Here is a 19,878-nt window from a genome sequence, read left to right on the forward strand (position 1 = left end):
GCCAACCCACTTGACATAAAAAACAACTCATTTGACATTTTGACCCACTTGATTTAAAACCAATCTACTTGAAAGCATTAACATCAAACATTCTTGAATGAAAACCATTTTATTTTAAATGTCAACCCGTCAACCCATGTATTAAGACAAACTTATAATAAAAAAGTTTACTAATGATAATTAATTAAAGGTACGATAAGTAAAATGATGTATATTTTGAAAATTTGGAAAAGTTATTTCAGAAAAATAAAATAGATAGGTGGGTAACAGAAATGATTGGGTTACCAAATTATTATTATTTTTTAAATTACGTTTTTATGTGGACTTTATGAAACTTAGAACACATAAAATATTATTAAATTATTTTTAATTAACGTATTTAATGATATTAACAAACTTTGTTATTGTTGTATCATTAAAAAAATTTGGCTCCATCGATAAAGAAACCATTCTCCTATTGCAATGCACATACATTACGATAATTTCCTTAAAAGTATATGGTTCATCAAATTATTGATTTGATAAAATTCTTAAATATGATACAATATGTGATTGTTACCACTACAATAATAGCCTACTTGTGGTATGGAAAATTTTTTTAGTATGGAACGACTAACTAAACTAATTGGTCACGGTAACACATTAGGTTATTTAATGAACCATAAACTATAATTTGATGATGCCTTATGTATTATTCCATTCAAAAACTACTTGCTTGTATCATCAAGTAGTAGTATTTTTGTTACTGTATACTTACGAATTATGTATGTGAAAGATATATGGACATGAATTAGTATTAATTGGTAGAGTTTGGTAAATATTAAACGGTTGACATGGTTAAAAAAGAAGTATAGTAAATATCATAATCATAAAAGGTTACTATAATTAAACATGAAAGTTGACTTTTAATTTTAAAGGTTAGGATTAATTTGACTATAAATTTGAGTGGTTTTAGCTTAATTTTTTCTCCTACCAACAATATATATATAATGTGATAATTAAAATTAGAACTCTTAATTATTAGATAAAAAAAAGAAGACAGAGAAAAGCAAAATCTTGTTGTATATTAAAAATGCGAAATGTGTGGCCCTTACTTGTATCTCGCACACCTTGTAAATAACCAACACTTTTTCTTGCTATTCCACAAAACTAGCACCACTTTAGTAAATTGTCCGAATTCACACAGTCGCCAAGAAAATAGGCTGTTTCTTACAATCTTTGTTTCTAATTTTAGACAATTGAAAACATCATAAATACCCTTCATGCATATATCTTTCCATCTAAATCTATTCATTCAATCCAAACCCAAAAATTTAGTCACAACAAATATATAGTAGCATAATATAATGGGATCCAAATCAATTCTAGTTTTCTTAAAGTTCATGTTTTTTGTCATTGCACAAGCTGAAGTTTTTGATGTCACCAAATTTGGTGCCAAACCAGATAAGGAAATTAGCTCGGTAAGTAAAGGATGCAAACAACACAATGTTTTCATGCAATTTTATGTATGATCAGTTTTTTGAAAAATGGTATCTTTGTTTTATACATTTCTTGCAGGCTTTGAAAGAGGCATGGGCCGCCGCATGTTCTGCATCTAATCCAAGCACAGTTCTGGTTCCAAAAGGTCGATTTCCCTTGACCGTGGTCGAGTTTAAGGGACCATGCAAAGCTCCTATCGAGGTTAAGATCGATGGAATGTTGGTAGGTCCGGAAGATCCTGTTGTCATTCCAAAAGGACTGCAATGGGTCACATTTAGCTATGTCACTTCCTTGACATTATCAGGTTTCAAAATATGTCATTACAAATTAAAATGAAAATCTTGTCAGCATTTTAACTAGGTTATAACAATATTGTCGTTATATCGACAACAATTAACATGGACTAATATGTTTTCAGGTTCGGGTACATTAGATGGGCTTGGAGCAGCCATGGCATGGGCACTAAACGATCCTGCAACAACTGCTAAAAAAGGATCACCCCTTCAATATGTATGTATACACTTTAATACGGGTTATAAGGGCGTCCAAAACGATAATTTCCTTTTTAACCTTTGAAATGCATAGAAATGAAATGGAAATCAAATTTTCAAAGTAATGAGTTTTATAAAAAGTTGTAGCAACGCGTTAAGAACACATATGAGTCGTGTTTTAATATAGTGAGATTCATTCATCATAGAAATAATTCCACAAAGTCGCATCCGGAAGAGATAATAAGGACTTAATGACAATTATTTGTTTACATGACACAGAACCTTAGCTTCAACTTCATCAAGAATTCTTTGATTACTGGTATAACTTCAAAGGACAGCAAGAATTTCCACGTCAACTTGTGCTCATGTACAAATGTAACGTTCGACAAATTCAATGCCATTGCACCTCCAGGGAGTCCAAACACAGATGGAATTCACATAGGGTGGTCAAAAGACATCACAATCAAGGATTCCAAATTTGAAACCGGTGATGATTGTGTGTCAATCGGTGATGGATGTGAGAACTTGCACATTGAAGGAGTGAAATGTGGTCCGGGTCATGGTATTAGTGTTGGAAGTTTGGGTAAGAACGCTGGTGAGAAACCCGTAAAGGGAGTTTTTGTGAAAGATTGCACATTTACATCCACAGAGAACGGCGTGAGGATCAAAACATGGCCCGATTCTCAGCCTGGAGAGGTTGTTGATATGCATTTTGAAGATCTTACCATGGATAAAGTTAATAACCCTATTATTATTGAGCAAGATTATTGCCCTCATGTCCAATGCAAGAAAGAGGTGTGTGCATTATTCACTATTTTCAAAAGATTTTTTTTTTTCAAGATTCATATCTAATGACTAATACTTATCTATACTATGTATAAATTTCATACCAAATGTCTTTAATTATTTCATTTTTTGTGAAAATTTTAGAATCCATCAAAGGTTAAGGTTCACGATATTTTCATTAAGAACGTCAAGGGAACTTCAAATTCGCCAGAAGTAGTAAAGCTAAGATGCAGCAAGGCCAATAATGGATGTGAGAATGTGCATATTACAGACATTAATTTGACATATGACGGACCGTCAGGCCCTGCAATTCAAGAATGTCACAATGTGAAGCCAGTATATGCCGGGGAAATTGTTCCTCCGGGTTGCAAAGCAGCTGCAGCAGCTTGATTTTGAGTTTCATGGAGTTAGTTTGTTAATATTAAGTCATGTTCTTGATTCTGGTTTGGACCACATGAGTGTTCAACCTCCAAGATCATTTTTTTTTTTTAATGTAAATGAAGTTATTCAAATCTCCAAATTTCAACATGTTAATTAGAAGTTTTGTGATAAAATGAAAATTTAATTTATGGACTTGTACGTGTTACCAATTACTCGCTATTTATTTTGCATAACGTAATGAAAAGATATTTAATCAAACTACTTTAGGGTGGGGAGTGTTCCCCGCCCCTCCCTGCCCACTTTTTAAATGCACAGAGTGCTTCACCGCCCCTCCCCACCTTTTTTTTATTTAATTCATTTTCTATTTAATTTAACAAACTATATAAATTAAAAGTTTATCTTAAATTAAAAATACAACCACAAAATACAACTAAAACGCATAAATTTTTATTCAACACACAAATAACTTAAACATAAACATACAAACTATGGCATCGGTCATCCGTATCTCGTACAAATCTTGAGTTTCTGCGGTAACACCATCTCCAACATAGGCCCAGTGAGGTGGTCGTATGACCTGATGACGAACTCCATCTCGTTTTGCCGCTTTTGACTTTGGACCATACGTGTCATCTCTTCCTCCCGTGCTTTCCTAGACTCCTCCGCCGCCATATAACTATCCCTTATCGCCTTTTGAATCTCAAGCTTCTCCTCTCGAGCTCGTTTTTTATCCTCATTGTCGCATTTGAACTTCACGACCATCTTCAAGAACTCCTCAGATGTAGTGGAGGCGGATGTAGCAGCCTGCTTACCTCTAGGTTTACGGCGGGGCGGGGGCACGGGTCTAACAGGCTGTGGTGGTGCATCAACGTCGTTCCCACCTACATCTTCTTGATCACCCTGATCCTCGTTCAAGTCAATATAGATTGACGCCTCCCCGAATAAATGAACATTCATATTCGACCCTTCTGTTCGTGCCCTTTTGTTACCCGAATCCTCCATTCCCTCCAATCTAAGAACTTCCCCCACTTGGACGCGTGTCTCAAAACCCGCCACACCTCTACATGTGGAAACTCGGACCTGTAAGTCCCAACTATTACTAGATGGGTGCTGAAGACACCTCTATGTCGATGGTGAGTGAACTTTGCAACACGATCAATTAATCTGGATGTGACCAGTTTAGATAGATCGTGTACCAGGTTAACTGGAATGAAGTATAAAGGTGACAGGATATTAATACATGCAATAATATAAATGACGAGTATGTAAACTGGTGAGACAATATGTAATTTTCAAGTGTATTTTATTTATTACTTGTTTAAATAAAATACAAGGTTGTTGCGGAACCAAGATAATACATGAATGTAAATATCCTAACAACCCATGAATTACAATTGATCTAAACTTGGAAATTCTCCTAAACAATCGAAACACTTAGAGTTGTGAAATGTTCCTTTTTATGATTGAGAGAATATTGCACAAGTTCACCAATATTGCAGAATATATGTATTTGCAAAGTTGTTGTAAAAGCTTGTGCAAGGACCTCTATTTATAGTCGAAGATTGAGCATGGGGATCTCAACTTTGACGTACAAATATGGTTGACAACACACAAAAGTATTGTTAAAATAATCCTTTGTGTGTGTTAAATAAAGTAAGACAAAAGGTTACTTTATTCAACCACTCTACATCTTTGTATCTTTATCCAAAGACAATATCATTGTCCGGTTAAAAGGATGTAGAGTAAAAGAGGTCCTCCTCGTAATCAGTGTAAAGCTTTGTAAGAGCATTTACACTGGAGGATTCTCCAGTTGATTAATCTGGTAGATTGTCAACTGGGCTTCGCTGCCATTGTCAATCTCTATCTTCCATTTGTTGTCTTTGACTTCAACTGGAAGGCCTTCAGATTCTAGTCTTCTGATCTCAACTGGAGGAAGTCATCAGTTGCTAAACCTGTACAATGCAACTGGACTTCTAATATTTCGGACAATTCCTCATGCTCTCCAGATGTCACTGGAGAGCTCCAGTTTAGTTAAAACTGGACCTAATAGGACCTGCTATTGTACTTTCGCATGTACACCGTCACATCCGCTCTAAACACATCCTCGTCATTTTGGCCACTCAACATCTTACTCTTCTTAACATTATAAATACCACAAAAACCTTAAACTTTATGCTTGAAATCCTTCCATTTCGATTGAATCATTTCTGAGCTACGATTCGAATCATGCTTTAAGTGGATTTCCATCTCATGCTTCACCTTCCTCCAAAACGAGTTGCCCGTTTGGGTGTTTCCTGTGTACGGATCCCCGGACACGTTTAACTAACCCTTTGCCAAACACGCCTCCTCATCTTTCCCCCAATTTCGACACTCTCTTTTTCCTTTAACCGGAACTTGTGTTTCCGATATTGCTTCTTCTTCTTCCTCCTCCTTCTCCTTCTCCTCTTCTTCTTTTTCTTCTACATCATCGTATTGTTGTTGTGATGAAGAACCACCAACAAATTGCGAAAATCCGAATAGACTTTCATTTGTATGTTGCGAAAACCCGGTTGTTTCAAAAATCCGGATCCATCTGACTCAAGAAATCATCCCAGGTTGTGGTCTGTAGACATTTTCAGTGGTGTTTTGTGGTGGAGGAGGTGGTGGCATTGAATTGCGATTGTTTGGGGGTGGTTGGTTTCTCCAACGTTTGGGAAGTTGATTGTATGTTGGATCTTTTCGTTTTTGATTACCTCTCCCTCGACTCATTATTGTAAATTTTGTGTGATTGAAGGTTAAGTTTTAATCAAATAAAAAGAAGAAGAAAAAAAGGCAGAAATGGAGAACATAAGAAAGAAAAGAAAATAAGAAGAAGAAGAAGAAAGAAAGAAAAAGAAGATAAGAGAGGGGTAACGTTCGGATTTGGTGGGACCCGCATGATTTTTTTTTTATCAAAGCATGTAACGGTCGAATAGTATCGAGATGGAACCGGGGACCGTGGTCTCCATGTCGGTCACCACCTAACCGGTACCGGTGCCACGAGGTAGTGTTCCCTTAGTTACCGGACCGGTACCGGTATGGTCACCGTTCCACTCCGTCCACCCTTAGTGCATTAATCATATACTTTGTCTTTGAATCTTTATATAAGATCAGGTTTATAAGTTTTTACATTAAAACATACATAGAATCGTTACTAGCAATACAATACTTATAATAAACCAAAAATTTCAAGGACATTCTATAGGTGTTGGGTAGATTACAAAACTTTAATCAACTGTTTTGGGTTATGCGTATTTAGGTTTACATATACATTTTTTATGACTGATTGATTAATCGGTCTCCTTACACTATCAAAACTTGTATATATATAGTAATCTTGTCTTTAAGAAATAGAATACCTACTTCATAGATCAATCATTGTCAAAAAAAGAAAAAGGAAAAATAAAAATAAAAAGAAGAACAAGCAAACAAACAATATTTTAAATAACTAGACCGGGACATACTCCCAACCCTTCAGCTCTCTGGTTCACGGTCTTATGAGTTGAACCGGGCTGCAAAACCGGATGCTTTTTCTTTTATTTTTAAAAAGAATAATTAATACTTTAGCCTAAAGTATTATCTTTATCTAAACTATTCTTGCAGTTTGACCATGAGATTATCTCTTTTTGAGCATTTAGACATAGTAAACAAACTATTACTGTTACAATCAAAAGTAGTTTATTGGGATGATTCCGATTAGTGGACGATGAATAGTCAATCATATTTGTGCCATTATTCGAGCCATTTGACGGTTTTGGCCATAAAAGGACCAAAATTTAATACATGGGATCGACTAATTTGCCTCATGGGTAGTGGTAAGAAATGGTGGAAGGGCACTACAAGAAAAATGTCATTCATCGACATGTTTTCTTATAGTCGAAGCGTATTTAAAGACTAATAACTTTTTTGTTTAATGGTGTTTTGAAAGAAAAAAAAATACAGATCCAAATTTATTTTCTTTTGAAATAAATAATAAAAATGCTATTTGTGTGGTCAATGTTCAAGTTTAGAAAATAAACAATATTATTCATTAAGCTTGCAAAAAGCCAAAATTCAGACCTCAAACATTTTATATGTGTACGTATGTTGGGCCAACCATAGTACCATACGTACAAATGTACAATTAGCCCATAATTTCCTAATACTCATTTTATGTATTATAAGGGCCAAGGGTATAGTACCAATTTTTGGCTCTTTGGCAAGTTCTTGCAAAAAAATAAGCCAATAGTAACATTGCCAAATTTGATGCTATAGTGCCAAATTTTGCCAATTTCTAAAGTTACCAAATACACCGTAAAATTTCATTAAAGTTAAAAACACAATACAAATACAAATTAAAAACATTACAACTAGGAATTAAAAAACAATACAACTAGAAAATAAATAACGAACTAAATCAACCCGTCATAAGGCCACCCGTATTTGTCGGCAATGTCGCGTTTGCGTTGCAAAACTAAGCTACGCACCGGATCGACCAAATGATCGTTAGGTTGCGCAAAGATATCGATGTCTTGATCTATCGTCTTTTGTCGTTGCCAATCGAGTTGGGATTGTAGCAAATCTCGCGCAAGCTTCTCACGTTCGGCAATGGCGGCCATCCTCATTTGCCGATTGGGCCTCTTTTCTTCTTTGTGTGTCACACTCACCTCCCTATAATCTTCAACAGAATCAAGCAACACTTCTTTGTTTTTGACCGAACTCGATCGTTCCCTTACTACGTGTTTTGCGAGGAAATGAGGGCATCGAGTCCTCATTCAAACCGGGAACTCGAGTGTAGTGGCTCGACACATTGGTTCGAACCCTTTTCTCACTCCCGCTAGTATCTTCGGTGCGAGGAGTGCCGACCGTAGGAGTATTAGGCTCGGTCGAAGTACCACCAAAACCACTCGTCGGTGGAACATACGAGAACTTATCATGTTCCTTCACAACTTTCCAAGCTTTAATATGTTTGAATCCCTTGTTCTTGTGTCGTTTCACCCACTCTTCCAAACTTTGTGTCAAGATATACCCCTCATCGGCACCACTAGCCCATCGATGTTTCTATAAACACATAAAAACAACATATATATTTATATAAAACAACATATATATATATATATTTATATATAAACGTAGAACAATATATATATTTATAAAACCGTAAAAAACATATATTTATATATATAAGAAAGAAAATTAACCATCACATTGTAGATGTCAGAAACTCGTTCAATAACGGTTGGATTTTCTTCCACTTTGTGTTCACTTGATGGTACGTTCATTGATGAATTTTTTTGTTGGCTATTGTAGTGTTCATGAATCCTATTCCAAAAGGATTCTTATCTTTGTTAATCGGCGGTGGTGGGATCCGTAGAGATAGGAAAATAAATTCGGACCAACAATTCTTCATGTTCGCCACTCCAAGAGATCGGGGGTGCTCTTGTGGTTGAGGTGGTTTTTTTCGCCTTCCTACGACTGGTTGGAGGTGGCGCCTCCACCTCCCCGCTAGAGGTGTCTCGCACATCGTCATATGCCTCGTCGGGTTGCACTTGGACATCATCATCATCAAGAAATGTGATCGTGAGAAAGTTGAAATCGGCCACTTTTGACTTCCACGGGGAAATCCGAGGTCAACATTTGAGAGAAGTCGTCAATGATGTTTTGACTTGAAGAAACACCAAAATCGTATTGTGGTTCGACGGTTCTAGGAAGTTGAAATGGGAGTTGATTTCTTGGTGCTCGGTATTTTTTGGATTTTTTTTAGTAGGAATCGTTTTGAAGAATATATGTGAAAGAGATAAGTAAGAAATAAATAAAGAAGATGTGAGTATTTTTTACGAGTATAAGTGAGAATGAATGAAAGATTAAAATGTATATATAGGTAATAAGGAGGGGGGTGAATTTTGTAAATTTTTAAAAAGCTTAAACGGTGACAAAGGAAAAAAAAAAACAAAAAACGGTCACCACAGACGCTTCAACGTTCACTAGCATCGGCAAAAACTAGCGATGTACCTTGCCAAAGCTTTCCGATTTAACTTGTCGATACTAGCTGATGCATGTGCTATAGGATTGTCAAAGAGCCCATGCTAACCGATGTTTTTTGCCAATAAAACTTGCTGACTACACCTTTGCCCCTAAGTTGTTTTGAGGTTTTTCTGGTTAAGCGTATGACTGTTTATTTGGGGAGGGGATTCCCTCAAGTTATCCTAACATGACTAGGGTAATCTTGGCTCTTGGATGAAAATTAAGGGCCAAAATTCAGAAATAATCATTGAATCTTAAGGGTCTAGATTTCCCTCAAGTTGGGGAAATAACATGAGGATTCATCTGCCGTTTATTTGGGTGTCTCAACCAAGGGTTATTTGTTTGTTTATGTATAGTTCAATGTAAATCTAATGCATGTTTTCTTATGAAAATATATACTCAATGGAGCATATATAACTATAAGTCTATAACTATATATAGTTGTTGGTATTGCATGCATTTAAACCACATTCTCCATTTTTCAACATCCATAAGAATTACTGAATGGAGCAAAAAAATAGAATGACCTGCAACGACGGATATCTAACAATTTAATTCATATTTACCATCTTATAAATCATTCCATCTTTAACATATAATTTGGCTTTTTTTTGGTGTTTCTGTGTTGAATTATCTATTTCTCTTTGAATCATAGGAAGGGAGGACTGCAGGGCATTGCCCTTATTTTTATCTTCCCATAACAACAACAAAAACTCGCACATAGCTTGGATTCCTGCCTTTTCTTGTGTTGATTGGATGTTTTCCGATCAGTTAATAAAAAGAAGGGATAAAAATGAAGGGACTGATCTTCAAAACGAAACCTCTTACACCCGTTGAGTTAGTTCATCATATTCGGCAACTTCTTACTTATACATGTCCTAATCCAGATGTTCGTGAAACCAAGCGCCAAGATAAGGTGCGTGTATATATATATATGTATATTTGCTTGTACATATGTTTGATATAACCATTGATATTGTGTACCATTGCCATAGGTCTGTACCAATATAGAAACGTGATCAAATAAGAACTCGAACATTCTTAAGAATCGTGAGAACTTAAGAAAATTCACAATTTGAATCATATAAATCGATGAATTCACAAATTTGGAACATTTTTATATTTCCATAGAAGTGTTTGATAGAGTTATGAAGCATTAAAATGCTGCAATTCATAAATTCTACGGTCGTTATGCATAAATTACACAATGTACTTGGCATGAATATCAAATTCAACTATTTTAGAGACCCATCTTGAGAACACTAAATTATAGAAGTGACCATTGGAACTCACTTATATGGAAAAACATCAGTTAGATTTGTACATGGTTTATAGCGAGACTGGCGGAAATAAAGAAACAAATAGCTATGCCAGAAATAGGTCAAACAGTTTGAAAGTCACCGAGATTATTATTTAAAAATAGTTTTTCAAAAAGATTTACGAGTAATACATTACTTATCCGGTGACAATAGCATGTCGGCGATCAACATGGCTCGACACGTTATGACACTTAATGTAGATGTTTTGGTTTGAACAAGTTTCAAGAGTTACCCACCCACCCATTTTGCCACCTTTCTGAACATATCAGATCATATTCCTATTTTGATATTTGTGCAAAATCTCACTTATGATGCAGGTTCGTGAACTAAATAGATTGATTCATGAGATGAAAATAGTACTTTATGGCGATGAGATGTCAGAACCGCATGCAGATGCTTGTGCAAAGTTAACCCAAGAATTCTTCAAGGAAGATATATTGCGTCTTCTAATTGTTTACCTTCCCAATTTGGACCCTGGGGTAAGTATCAACAAAATTTCTTTCTTTTGTTTCATCTATTACATTGTGTAAATAACAATGATATTTGCATCTTGAAGTCGCGTCAAGATATTACTCACGTGATTGCAAATCTACAAAGGCAAAGAGTTCATGGACATTATGTTGCTGCTGAATATTTGGAAGCAAATACAGATCTTCTGGATATGTTGATACCTGGGTAAGCACTTTAAGGTTATGGTTCTAATACGTTTCTTCAAAGACTTAAAAAGAAATAGGCCAAATGCATGAGACCTCCTAAATCATTTTATTCAAAGACTTGCATTATCAATGATATAGTACAATTTTTGTAATTAGCTGACACACTTTTTGTTTACAACTTCTTTTGACAATAAGTATGTCAGGCCAAGATGACCTCGAACCAAAAAACTTCCTGTTCTGACCCAAACCCATTTTGATCCGTCCACAGTTGACGTAAGAACGTGATCTAATGTATAAATTGTTACATTTTCAGGTATGATGACCCAGAAACTGCTATATCATATGGTGCAATCTTGAAAGACTGCATTCGGCATCAGGTAGTTGCCAAATATATCTTGGAGTCGGATCACATGAAAACATTCTTCAGGTATCAGCATGATCCAAACTTTGACATATCATCAGATGCGGCATCAACATTTAAGGTTAAGTTCTGAAATCTACATTTTATGTTGGTAACATAATCGTATCATTTTCTGAATATTGCATTCGTACTCCAGGAGCTATTAACCAGACACAAATCAACTGTTGCTGAGTATCTTAACACAAATTATGATTGGGTAGGCAAAAGAATCTATTGTATATATACTCAATATGGACTATTCGTAACAAGTACTAATGGTTGCAGTTTTTCGGGGAATATAATGCATTGCTGGAATCTTCTAATTACATCACCAGAAGGAATGCTATTATGGTCTACTATCGTTCACTTTACTTATTTATATCATTTCATATACTAGAGATAACAATTTCGACCCGTATACTTGCGAACGTGTCTACTTGGGTTGTGTTTTATCTTGAGCGGGTTAAATAAAACTTTGACAAAAAAAAGGCATCAGGAGGCCAACCCACACTGTAAGGACCATTTCAACCCAAACCCATTTTTCTTACTCAAAAAAATATCTGATGTTGACCCCCAGCCCACTTGACCCACTCATAACTTTGACAAAGTTTTGACATATCATCTTGATACTCTCTTTTCTACACAGTTCCAGTTTTCCTGTTTCTGCATTCCTCATGAATAACCTCCTGTAACTTTTCTATGTTTATGTTTCAGCTATTAGGAGCAATGTTACTGGATCGTTCAAATACTGCTGTGATGGTCCGCTATGTGAGCTCATTGGACAACATGAGAATTCTAATGAATCTTCTTCGGGATTCAAACAAGACGATACAATTGCAAGCTTTTCATGTTTTCAAGGTACTTTATATATTATATCACTCCTTGTAGTCTGAATTTGTACAAGTTTTTCTATTTAGATCCATAAGTCTAACTTGGTTTTCTCTTTACTGTTTGAAACAGCTTTTCCCTGCAAATCAAAACAAACCTCAGGATATCGTGAATGTGCTAGTTGCAAATAGAAGCAAACTACTTCGGTTCTTTAGTGACTTCACTTTTGACAAACGTATGAAAATACATAGATTTTTTTTTATTTTTTATCTTTAACTTGTCAGTATTACTTAAACAATATATAAACAATAATCTGATGCAGCGGATGAGCAATTTGAAGCAGACAAAGCTCAAGTGATGAATGAAATCGCTTCCCTTGTGCCCAAATGTCAGACATGCGATAGTCTCAAGCAATGTGATGGAACTAACTGTTAACCATATTGACATTTTTAGCCTAGTCATCAACCACGCTAACCGCCGCCTCTTTGACCATCGTTAGCTGTCTATTTTCATATAAAGGTACAAATTGTTTTATATTAGTGAAATGAACAAAACAGATGTAATGTTATATCTTTAATTTTTTCATTTGAGTCGGTTTTTTGGCATCCTCTTTTTTACCTCCTGTTTGGATTTGGATTAAGATTCTGTTTTGCTTTTCGAGTAGTAAATTATAATGTGTGCACACAATGATACAAACATGTATATATCTGTATCTAATACAAAAAATATTACAACCCATATCCAAGTACACAAAGAATATAACTATCAATAATAATCAATCTCCACAAAAACAAGAAATATAAACATGACCTACTCAACTATTTGATCAGAAAACCTCGAAAACTGGAAGTAGCCACCACCAATTCATGAAGCTTTATCTCTATGCCGCCTGGCTGTGGCCGTGGCCGTTACCATTTGTTGTGTAAGCACCGTTCCCTACGTGTCCTTCTTTGTCTTCCTTCTTTCTCTTCAAAACTATGAACCATGTAAAAGCTTCCAAGAGAGCTGCAATGGCTCCCAAAGATATAAGTACACCAAGGTATGCATGCTTCCATTTCTTCTCAGGGTCCAAGATATCGAGCCCTTTGAACACGTTGATAATGCCTAGGGTGATCACAGTATATCCTACACCCGCGTGGTAGATGTTCCAGTACTTTCTGTATTTGTTATCGGGCTTCGGCCTCAACAGAAGTGCAAATAACTAAACCACATTCACAATAAAGTTCACTTGAGTTGTTTGTTCATTAGATGTAAAAGTGGCAATCTCTAAGTGGTCAAAAGTGGCCCAAATGAATCATAAAGCAAAAAAATGATCATTTTGACCCAAACCAGTTTTGACCATTGACCCATCGCATTTGACCCACCCATTTTGCCACCTCTAAATTTACAAGTAGACATAAGAAGGATATTGGTGGTGCATTATACCTGTAAGGTTCCAAGGGCAAAGAGGGTAATACCAATGTTGCGGTGACTAGTGTATTTCAGTCCCTCGGAGTCACTTCCGAGCTTGAGACCAGTCCCCCATCCAGCTACACCAACACCATAGGCAATAACTTGGCAAGTAATATGGAGGTAAAACCAGGCAGGGTTAGCCACCTTGAATACCTTCACGTATCTTGCAATCATAGCTCCCATTGGCATCAATATTCCCCAACTCACCGCGTTTAACACTCCATGAGTCTGTCAAGTTAACAAAAGATTGGTCAATTTTAATCAAAATCACAACCTATATGCAAAAAAGAATCCTTTTTTTTCTGTTTCTAAATATTGCACAGATTTCCCAAAGAATCTTGTAGGTATGGCCCTTTAGTCAAAATTACATCTGATATACATTAATCACTTGTTGTTAATGTGCCCATATGCAAAAAATCCCCTGTTTTTCAGTTTATAAAGTTGATTCAAGTCTTATTGTAAACCTTAATATCTAGTTTACCAGTCAAAAAGTTACTTTTTACAATAGAAAAACCATTTCTTACACGAAAACACATACCCATATGCAAAAATTCCTATTTTTTAGTAAATTTAAAAAGATAGTACTAATTGCAAGTATTGATCAACTAGAGAAAAACATTTGCAATCATGGGCTTAGATCAAAACAGTAATTTCTCATGTATCAATTACTTCTTGCAAGTCTAGTAGTATATGTATATGTATAGGGATTAGTTTCCTCGAATGTAAGAAACTTTGAGCGAATGTCTATTGTAGGAAATAACTAAAGTTGTGTGTATTGTATGTAAACAACTTTGAAATAATGTTTATTATATGTAAGAATTTTGTTTCAACCAATTAAAATCTGACAAATGGCACCTGTATATGGTTGCCACGTATGTTCTTACATACAATAAACATTTTTTCAAGTTGCTTACATACAATACACATAACTTTAAAGTTATTTCCTACTATAGACATTCGATCAAAGATAGTTACATTCCAGGAAACTAATCCCTATATGTATATGTATATTTTTATACATGTAGTGTACTTAAAGGCTAGCTATAGCATAAAGTGATTAAAGTTCTTGTGTGTGACTAACTTTGGTTAAGTACATGTCACCTAATATGAAGAAAAAAAAAACAGAACAAGTAAAAAGGCTTACGTTTCTTCGGTGAAGAAGCGAACCACCAACGCTACCACCAGCACCAGCTTGCCCGGTGACGAAATCCACGCTTCCAAGCGACGCCCTATTATCCGAACCCATAGCATGAGCACTAGGAGCTCCATTAGAAACCGGGCCAATTTGCCAAACTTGATTAAAGTTGGTTCTTCCACTAGGCAAAACCAAAGTTGCATATATAACCACATCACCATTAACTCTCTCAGCTCTAATATCTTGGACATCGAAGCTCAACGGGCTTTGTTGCAACGTAGTACCATAACCCGTTACCGATGAAGTATAAGCTTGAACTGACCCATTTGAATTTGGTATAGCAACTAGAGCTTGAGCACCAACCATACCGGTTCCATTTATGTTCAAGGCCCATGCAACCCATTGAGACGTAGACACGCCCGCGTGTCGGTACGCTATATCGACCGTGCCGTTGCTAGGTTGATAATTCCAATGAAGATTTGAGCTCAAAACAGGCAAAGTTACACATGTTGCATATATTGCATTATTTGTAAATCTATAAGTGCTACAATCTTGAGCATGGGATGATAAGACTAAGTTTGATACCAAAATACATAAAAGAAATGTTAAGATTTTACCCATTTGAAAGATTTTTGTACGTGGGTTTTGAATTGATTTTTGATATAGATGATCAAAGTTTATATCTTTTGGCTACACAAGAAGGGTTTATATAAAGGAAGAAAACTGTAAGTTGACTGATTCTTTATTGGCAAAATAGTAGGAAATTGGAAGATGGGAGGAAAGGTAAATTAAGTAGTACTACTTGTGCTTTTATATATATAATATGATATGATATGAATATATGATAAGTGGCCGAATCAAGATTAATTATTAGGGATAATGACACCGAAATGTAACTAACTATGACCAAAAGGTTATGTAATGTAACCAACTACTAAACTAACTATGCAGTGTAACCACCTTTGCTTTTTGGGTTATGTAATGTAAGCAACCGGATAGAAAACAAGTTGCCAGTTACCACTTTCATTTTTGTTCTTTTTTTATTGGGATAATGGCAACGGAATGTAACCAACTATGACCAAAAGGTTATGTAATGTAACTAACTACTCGTCTAGCTATGTAGTGTAACCACCTTTGCTTTTTGGGTTATGTAATGTAAGCAACCGGATGGGAAACAAGTTGCCGGTTACCACTTTCATTATTATTCTTTTTTTTTTTATTTAAAAAGGAAAGCCACGTGTCACATATATTAAGAATATATATATATATATATATATATATATATATATATATATATATTCTAGTTATTTTATATATAACCAATTATAGAATATACACCTCTTCTCTCTATCTCTTTCTTTTTTCACTTTCACCTCCGATCACAACCACCACCCTTCAGCCACCATTACCACCGGTTTTGATTTTGAAGATTCGGTCTAGCGGTTTTGATTTTGAAGATTCTGACAACAAGCGACCTCTCTTTTCTATCAATTTGAGTTTGAAGATTTGTGGGTTTTATTGAGAAATTAGATTTGTGTGTAAATGGCTAGATTAATAGATGGATATTTATCGAGTAGATGATGAATGACAACAGCGAAGAACAGCACTAGATTCTGTCGATAGTGAAGAACAACATCAGATTCCAACGACAAGTTCCGAAAATAGTGAATAATAGAAATAGATTTCGGTAACAGCAGCAGTAGCAGATCCCACCAACCAGCAACAGATTCCGGCAACACTGAACAACATCAACGGATTCCGTGGACATGATCGGACCTTTTTGAGCTTTTGCATCATTCGTTGAGCCATTGCCATTCGGATCTTTGACAATAGTTGTGGACTCCAATAAAGCAAAACCCATTGAGATATCTGATCATGGTATAGTGTGGTGATTAATATTATAGAATGAATCGGCGTGGTGAAACCATTTGTCTATGACGGTGAAGGGGAAATTTATATAGATATAGATATATAGTGATAGATAGAAGATGATATATTGATTGATGATATGATGAATCAGATGGGTTAATATATTTGGGTTTAGATTCTCATTTTGGATTGTGTTGCATAGTCCATGTGATGAAATGAAGAAGATAAAAGAAGCAAAAGAAATGAATAATTTTATAATTTTATTTTTGTTATGAGAATTACAAAGGTGGTTACACTACATATCTAGTTGAATAGTTGGTTACATTACATAACCCTTTGGTTATAGTCGGTTACATTCCGGTGCCATTTTTCCTGACTTAATTTTTGGCTTAACCGGATGGAAACTTGCCGTAACAGGTAACTTACATGACATAACCCAAAAATAAAAGGTGGTTACACTATATAGCTAGTCAAGTAGTTGGTTACATTACATAACCTTTTGGTCATAGTTGGTTATACTCCGGTGCCATAATCCCTAATTATTATGGTCATGTTTTTTGGTTTTGGATTATATGGTATGTATGATAATTCATTATCCATTCTCTTTCCAAATACTTATTCACTTTCCCCTTATGGGGTGTTTGGTATGATGGAACGGAAAGGGGAGAATGGGAATAGGAAAGACTTCTCTTGTTTGTTTGCAATGGAGAAAGGGAATGAGAAATGAGAATCGATTTCATTCTCTCCATTCTCTACAAATTGTAGAGAATGGGTGAGAATGATTTTTTTTTTTAAAGATGTTATATGTAATAAATGTATTACTATTTAAAATTTTATTTTTTTTATATATCAATTCTCTGTTGGTACCAAACAACGAAATTCATTTTCTTTCCAAATACTCATTCTCTTTCTCACTATTTCTATTCTCTATTACATTTCCATTCTCTATGATTCCTTCCTACCGAACACCCCCTTATATTCATTCTTTATTACATTTGCATTCTCTTTAATTCACTCGTACCAAACACCCCCTAAACGCGTAACATTATAAGAAATTCTAGTATATTTTCCGCAGTTTTACTTAAGGTAAAAAATTATGTAATTCACTGACTTTTTTAGAGACCGCTCTGGGTCCGTTCCAGAATATCATATTATATCGTATGATCAAATTATTGGTTTAAAATACTTTATGTGTCATTTCTTTTTTATTGTTGGTTCATGACTTTGGGAATCATTTCCCAACGCGTTAACTTTATATTGTTTGTTTGCTAAAGTACGTACTTTAATTAATTAATATTCATTTTAGTATCACTGTTTTCATAATACGTATAAGCATAAGATGTCATACAGGAATCTTGATCATTTTGATATAATCCAATTTTGGACTTCAATACGTCCAATAGAGTACTAAACTTGTATCTATTACAAAACATTCATAACTCAAGTTATTACTTGAGATCTTTCTATAAAGTTCTTAGATATTAATCATGAACATATTATTGATTATTGGTAATAATTTTCTATTAAAAAAATTTATAGGTGTATGATTGACAAAGTACAAGTGTTTCCATCCACGTACATTTGTTAGAGTCAATAATTCAACTACTCCATTTGACGCAAACAACCCCCGTATTATTTAATCGTTGTACGATACCTACGTATATATTTTACATGATATAATATTCAATCAAACTGACACGCGAATAGTTATTTCATTTCCATTTTCGCTCTGTCGTTTTATTTACGTAAATGTTGCCTCATCGTAACGTGTGGAGTAGTTTTAATCGAAAAGTTAATGGGGATAGGTACACTTAGATTAAGTTTAAAGCAAATAGCATATTAGGACCGTATACTAAAATTGTTAAATATGTGAGAACTCTTTATTATTTGCGATAAATTTTTTTGATACAATTCAGGCTCAGACTTAATGTGAGCTTATTTAGTCTTGGTTCGAGTCAAATTTTTACATAAGTTTAGATGGTATGGATGCTAAAGTTCGTTAACGGAAAATGAGACCCGACTAACTGTAAAAATGGACCAAGGGCTTGCTTGTTATTTATCTATTAAATGACTGAATGAATAAAGTAATCGAATGGATACATAATGTTTATATTGATTAAGTCAATATAGTTGTTTTTTTAATTAAGTCATGACTTTTTAATTAAGATCTTACCAAACACTACCTAAGTGTGCAACGAAACTGACCCCTCACGAATCATGGATGCTACAAAATGTATTAAACCACAGGGACCAATTTTGCAATTTATTTTCTATAAATATTTTTAAATTGTTTTGTATAAAAAGAAGATGACCAAGTTTTGACGACCAGTATTAAAAATAGTAGTTACTCGTATAATATAATTTAGTGAGGCGGCAAGTTAGATTAAGATTCGAACCAAGATATGCCGGAGGTTAAAAAATTAAGTAATTAAAGAAATTTGACTTTGAAAATAATACTGTATTTAAATATCTTTTTTCTTATGGCAGACGTTCTTTTTTGTAACCAGTTTAAAATATAATAATTCTTAGACCGATTTGCATATATATTGGAAGCATTCTTGCATAGACTCGTCACATTTCATGAATCTTGACTCCAAAAATGGAGTAGTTTTAGTATATAAAGTTTTTTCAAAAAAGTATTCGGTAGGTATAAATTAGTTAACCAATTAAATTTTATAAAGACTCGTGTTCATATCAAAGTGTTTACACCAACCCTGAAAAAAATAACTTCAAGTTGAAACAAGGTTCTAGAATAGTAGAATGTTCGTTTAATGAGGAGTAAAAGGAAAATAAAAAATTAAAAAATCATTGACTAGTTTGAAGCAAGTAAAAATACGTATAAACTATAAAGTAATATATACATATTTCTTCAATTATTATATAAAAAAAATCAGTAAAGTTTTATGTTTGAAGTGGTCACAAATATATAATGACAAAATAAACACCTAACTATGGACACTTTGTTCTAGAGATTAAAAATATATATTTATTTTACTAGTGTTCACATATGTGTCAAGCAGACCCTTTGTGACTTAGTTAATGGTCATAATATGTCGTACTT

General features: G+C 34.6%; 3 protein-coding genes across 3 annotated transcripts; 2 read left to right on the forward strand and 1 right to left on the reverse strand.

Moving 5' to 3' along the window:
- Nucleotides 1–1,298: 1,298 nt before the first annotated feature.
- Nucleotides 1,299–3,209, forward strand: LOC122600102 (polygalacturonase-like). The gene is made up of 5 exons (XM_043772760.1): nt 1,299–1,460; nt 1,558–1,783; nt 1,898–1,989; nt 2,250–2,765; nt 2,901–3,209. The coding sequence occupies exons 1-5, from the start codon at nt 1,347–1,349 to the stop codon at nt 3,144–3,146; spliced, it is 1,194 nt and encodes a 397-aa protein (XP_043628695.1). The 5' UTR covers nt 1,299–1,346; the 3' UTR covers nt 3,147–3,209.
- A 6,712-nt stretch (nt 3,210–9,921) lies between these two features.
- On the forward strand, nt 9,922–12,801 carry LOC122602209 (putative MO25-like protein At5g47540). Its single transcript, XM_043774924.1, has 9 exons — nt 9,922–10,074; nt 10,795–10,956; nt 11,034–11,152; nt 11,447–11,615; nt 11,691–11,750; nt 11,819–11,884; nt 12,248–12,391; nt 12,494–12,596; nt 12,684–12,801. The coding sequence occupies exons 1-9, from the start codon at nt 9,952–9,954 to the stop codon at nt 12,794–12,796; spliced, it is 1,059 nt and encodes a 352-aa protein (XP_043630859.1). The 5' UTR covers nt 9,922–9,951; the 3' UTR covers nt 12,797–12,801.
- A 243-nt stretch (nt 12,802–13,044) lies between these two features.
- Nucleotides 13,045–15,624, reverse strand: LOC122600757 (cytochrome b561 and DOMON domain-containing protein At5g35735-like). The gene is made up of 3 exons (XM_043773513.1): nt 14,958–15,624; nt 13,787–14,041; nt 13,045–13,562 (listed from the first exon to the last, which is right to left on the reverse strand). The coding sequence occupies exons 1-3, from the start codon at nt 15,567–15,569 to the stop codon at nt 13,242–13,244; spliced, it is 1,188 nt and encodes a 395-aa protein (XP_043629448.1). The 5' UTR covers nt 15,570–15,624; the 3' UTR covers nt 13,045–13,241.
- Nucleotides 15,625–19,878: the final 4,254 nt, after the last annotated feature.

This window comes from Erigeron canadensis, chromosome 5 (assembly GCF_010389155.1).
Source record: "Erigeron canadensis isolate Cc75 chromosome 5, C_canadensis_v1, whole genome shotgun sequence".
Lineage (NCBI taxonomy): Eukaryota > Viridiplantae > Streptophyta > Magnoliopsida > Asterales > Asteraceae > Erigeron > Erigeron canadensis.

What these genes read in the sequence shown, in the direction of transcription:
- LOC122600757 (XM_043773513.1), bottom strand. Translation starts at nt 15,569, where the DNA reads ATGGGTAAAATCTTAACATTTCTTTTATGTATTTTGGTATCAAACTTA. An exon ending in CGCTTCTTCACCGAAGAAAC is followed by an intron (nt 14,042 to 14,957) that starts GTAAGCCTTTTT and finishes TTAACTTGACAG; the next exon opens with ACTCATGGAGTGTTAAACGC. An exon ending in TTGCCCTTGGAACCTTACAG is followed by an intron (nt 13,563 to 13,786) that starts GTATAATGCACC and finishes AATGTGGTTTAG; the next exon opens with TTATTTGCACTTCTGTTGAG.
- LOC122602209 (XM_043774924.1), top strand. Translation starts at nt 9,952, where the DNA reads ATGAAGGGACTGATCTTCAAAACGAAACCTCTTACACCCGTTGAGTTA. An exon ending in ATGCGGCATCAACATTTAAG is followed by an intron (nt 11,616 to 11,690) that starts GTTAAGTTCTGA and finishes TTCGTACTCCAG; the next exon opens with GAGCTATTAACCAGACACAA. An exon ending in TGACTTCACTTTTGACAAAC is followed by an intron (nt 12,597 to 12,683) that starts GTATGAAAATAC and finishes AATCTGATGCAG; the next exon opens with CGGATGAGCAATTTGAAGCA.
- LOC122600102 (XM_043772760.1), top strand. Translation starts at nt 1,347, where the DNA reads ATGGGATCCAAATCAATTCTAGTTTTCTTAAAGTTCATGTTTTTTGTC. An exon ending in CACTTCCTTGACATTATCAG is followed by an intron (nt 1,784 to 1,897) that starts GTTTCAAAATAT and finishes ATATGTTTTCAG; the next exon opens with GTTCGGGTACATTAGATGGG. An exon ending in ATGTCCAATGCAAGAAAGAG is followed by an intron (nt 2,766 to 2,900) that starts GTGTGTGCATTA and finishes TGAAAATTTTAG; the next exon opens with AATCCATCAAAGGTTAAGGT.